General features: G+C 54.9%; 1 protein-coding gene across 1 annotated transcript in view; it reads left to right on the top strand.

The window, feature by feature from the left end:
- The first annotated feature begins 935 nt into the window (after positions 1–935).
- Positions 936–1,702, top strand: part of LOC105533027 (erythropoietin receptor) — a 4,043-nt gene continuing 3,276 nt past the window's right edge. Inside the window, exon 1 of the mRNA XM_011971363.1 lies at positions 936–1,185. Within this exon, the coding sequence (XP_011826753.1) occupies positions 1,071–1,185 (115 nt within the window). The 5' untranslated portion in view covers positions 936–1,070. The remainder of the gene's footprint in view (positions 1,186–1,702) is intronic.

The raw sequence follows: 1,702 nt of genomic DNA, 5'->3' as shown, positions 1-1,702 counted from the left end.
GACAAGCCTGGACAACATAGTGGGATCCCATCTCTACAAAGAATTTTAAAAATGAGCTAGGTGCTGTGGGAAGATTGCTTCAGTACAGAGGCTGCAGTGAGCTATGATTGTGCCACTGCACTGCAGCCTGGGTGACAGAGCAACACCCTGACTGAGGCAGAAAGAGAGAGAGAAAAGGAAGGAAGGAAGGAAGGAAGGAAGGAAGGAAGGAAGGAAGGAAGGAAGGGGAGAAAAGGAAGGAAGGAAGGAAGGAAGGAAAGAAAGAAAGAAAGAAAGAAAGAGAGAGAGGGAGGGAGGGAGGGAAGAAAGAAAGGAAGGAAGGAGAGAGAAAGAAGCAAAGAAAGAAGGAAGGAAGGAGAGAGAAAGAAGGAAAGAAAGAAGGAAGGAAGGAAGGAGGGAGGGAGGGAGGAAGGGAAGGAAGGAAGAAAGGAAGGAAAGAAGGAGAGAGAAAGGAAAGAAAGAAAGAAGGAAGGAAAGAAAGAAAGAAACGAAAGGGATGAAAGAAAGAAAGAAAAGGAAGACAGAGAGAAAGAAAGAAAGGAAAGAAAAAAGAAAGGAAAGAAAGGAAAGAAAAAAGAAAGGAAAGAAAGAAAGAAAGAAGGAAGGAAAGAAAGAAAGAAAGAAAATTATTTCCAGGCTGGAAAGAGATGCTGATTTCTGCGATAAAATCAGTAGATACATTTTTTGGAATGTTTGCTATGTGCCAGGCTAGATTTTACAGATGAGAAGTCTGAAGCTCAGGTAAGGTAAGTCACCTGTCCAGGGCCACATAGCAAAAAAAAAGGATGTCTGAAGCCAGAACGGGAGGTGTTGCAGCCCAACTCCCTCCCCTGCACCCAAGCGGCCTCTGGGCCCGGGAAGGGCCCCTGCCCCCTCCCGCCAGACACTTATCTCTACCCAGGCTGTGTTGGCCCCGCCCCCTCGGGGATCTGCCACTTAGAGGCGCCTGGTAGGGAAGGGCCTGGTCAGCTGCGTCCGGCGGAGGCAGCTGCTGACCCAGCTGTGGACTGTGCCAGGGGCGGGGGACAGAGGGGCAGGAGCCCTGGGCTCCCCGTGGCGGGGGCTGTATCATGGACCACTTCGGGGGGTCCTTGTGGCCCCAGGTCGGCTCCCTTTGTCTCCTGCTCGCTGGGGCCGCCTGGGCGCCCCCGCCCAACCTCCCGGACCCCAAGTTCGAGAGCAAAGGTAAGGATGAGCTGCGTGTGGACCCCTACACTGGAGCCTGCAGAACCATGCTGGGGCCTGAACTCCCAACCTAGTCCTGGCGGCTATGCCTATTTCTGGACTTCCAGACCGGGTCCTGGGGGTCAAGCTGGCATCTGAACCCTTAGACTGGGTCCTGGATGGGCGGGGGTGGGGTGGGACATGTTAGGATTCAAGACTCCTGATCGCGTCCTGGGGAAGAGCTAGAGTAGGCTTACGGTTCCCGTTTTACCTTTTCAGGGAGTCTGGGACATGCTAAATCCTAAGGGCGCAGGCTTGGCGCTAAGGTCCCTGGGGGGTGGGCACCCAGACGGTCCTCCCTAGGGGAGGGAGGATAAAGCCCAGGTCCGAGTTAGAGGGGCCAAGCCACAGGTTACTGTAAACACGGTTTGCCTGAGGGCGCCAGATCCCTTGCCCGGCCCGGTGGAGGGAGGGAGGCGGGGTACACGGTTGGCGCTATCGGTCGGCGGGGAGCCTGCCGGGGCCGATAGGGGGCCCG

Source organism: Mandrillus leucophaeus, unplaced genomic scaffold (genome assembly GCF_000951045.1).
Source record: "Mandrillus leucophaeus isolate KB7577 unplaced genomic scaffold, Mleu.le_1.0 Scaffold1217, whole genome shotgun sequence".
NCBI lineage: Eukaryota > Metazoa > Chordata > Mammalia > Primates > Cercopithecidae > Mandrillus > Mandrillus leucophaeus.
The sequence above is the reverse complement of the archived record's forward strand: the minus strand, read 5'-3'. Positions and strand labels throughout refer to the sequence as shown.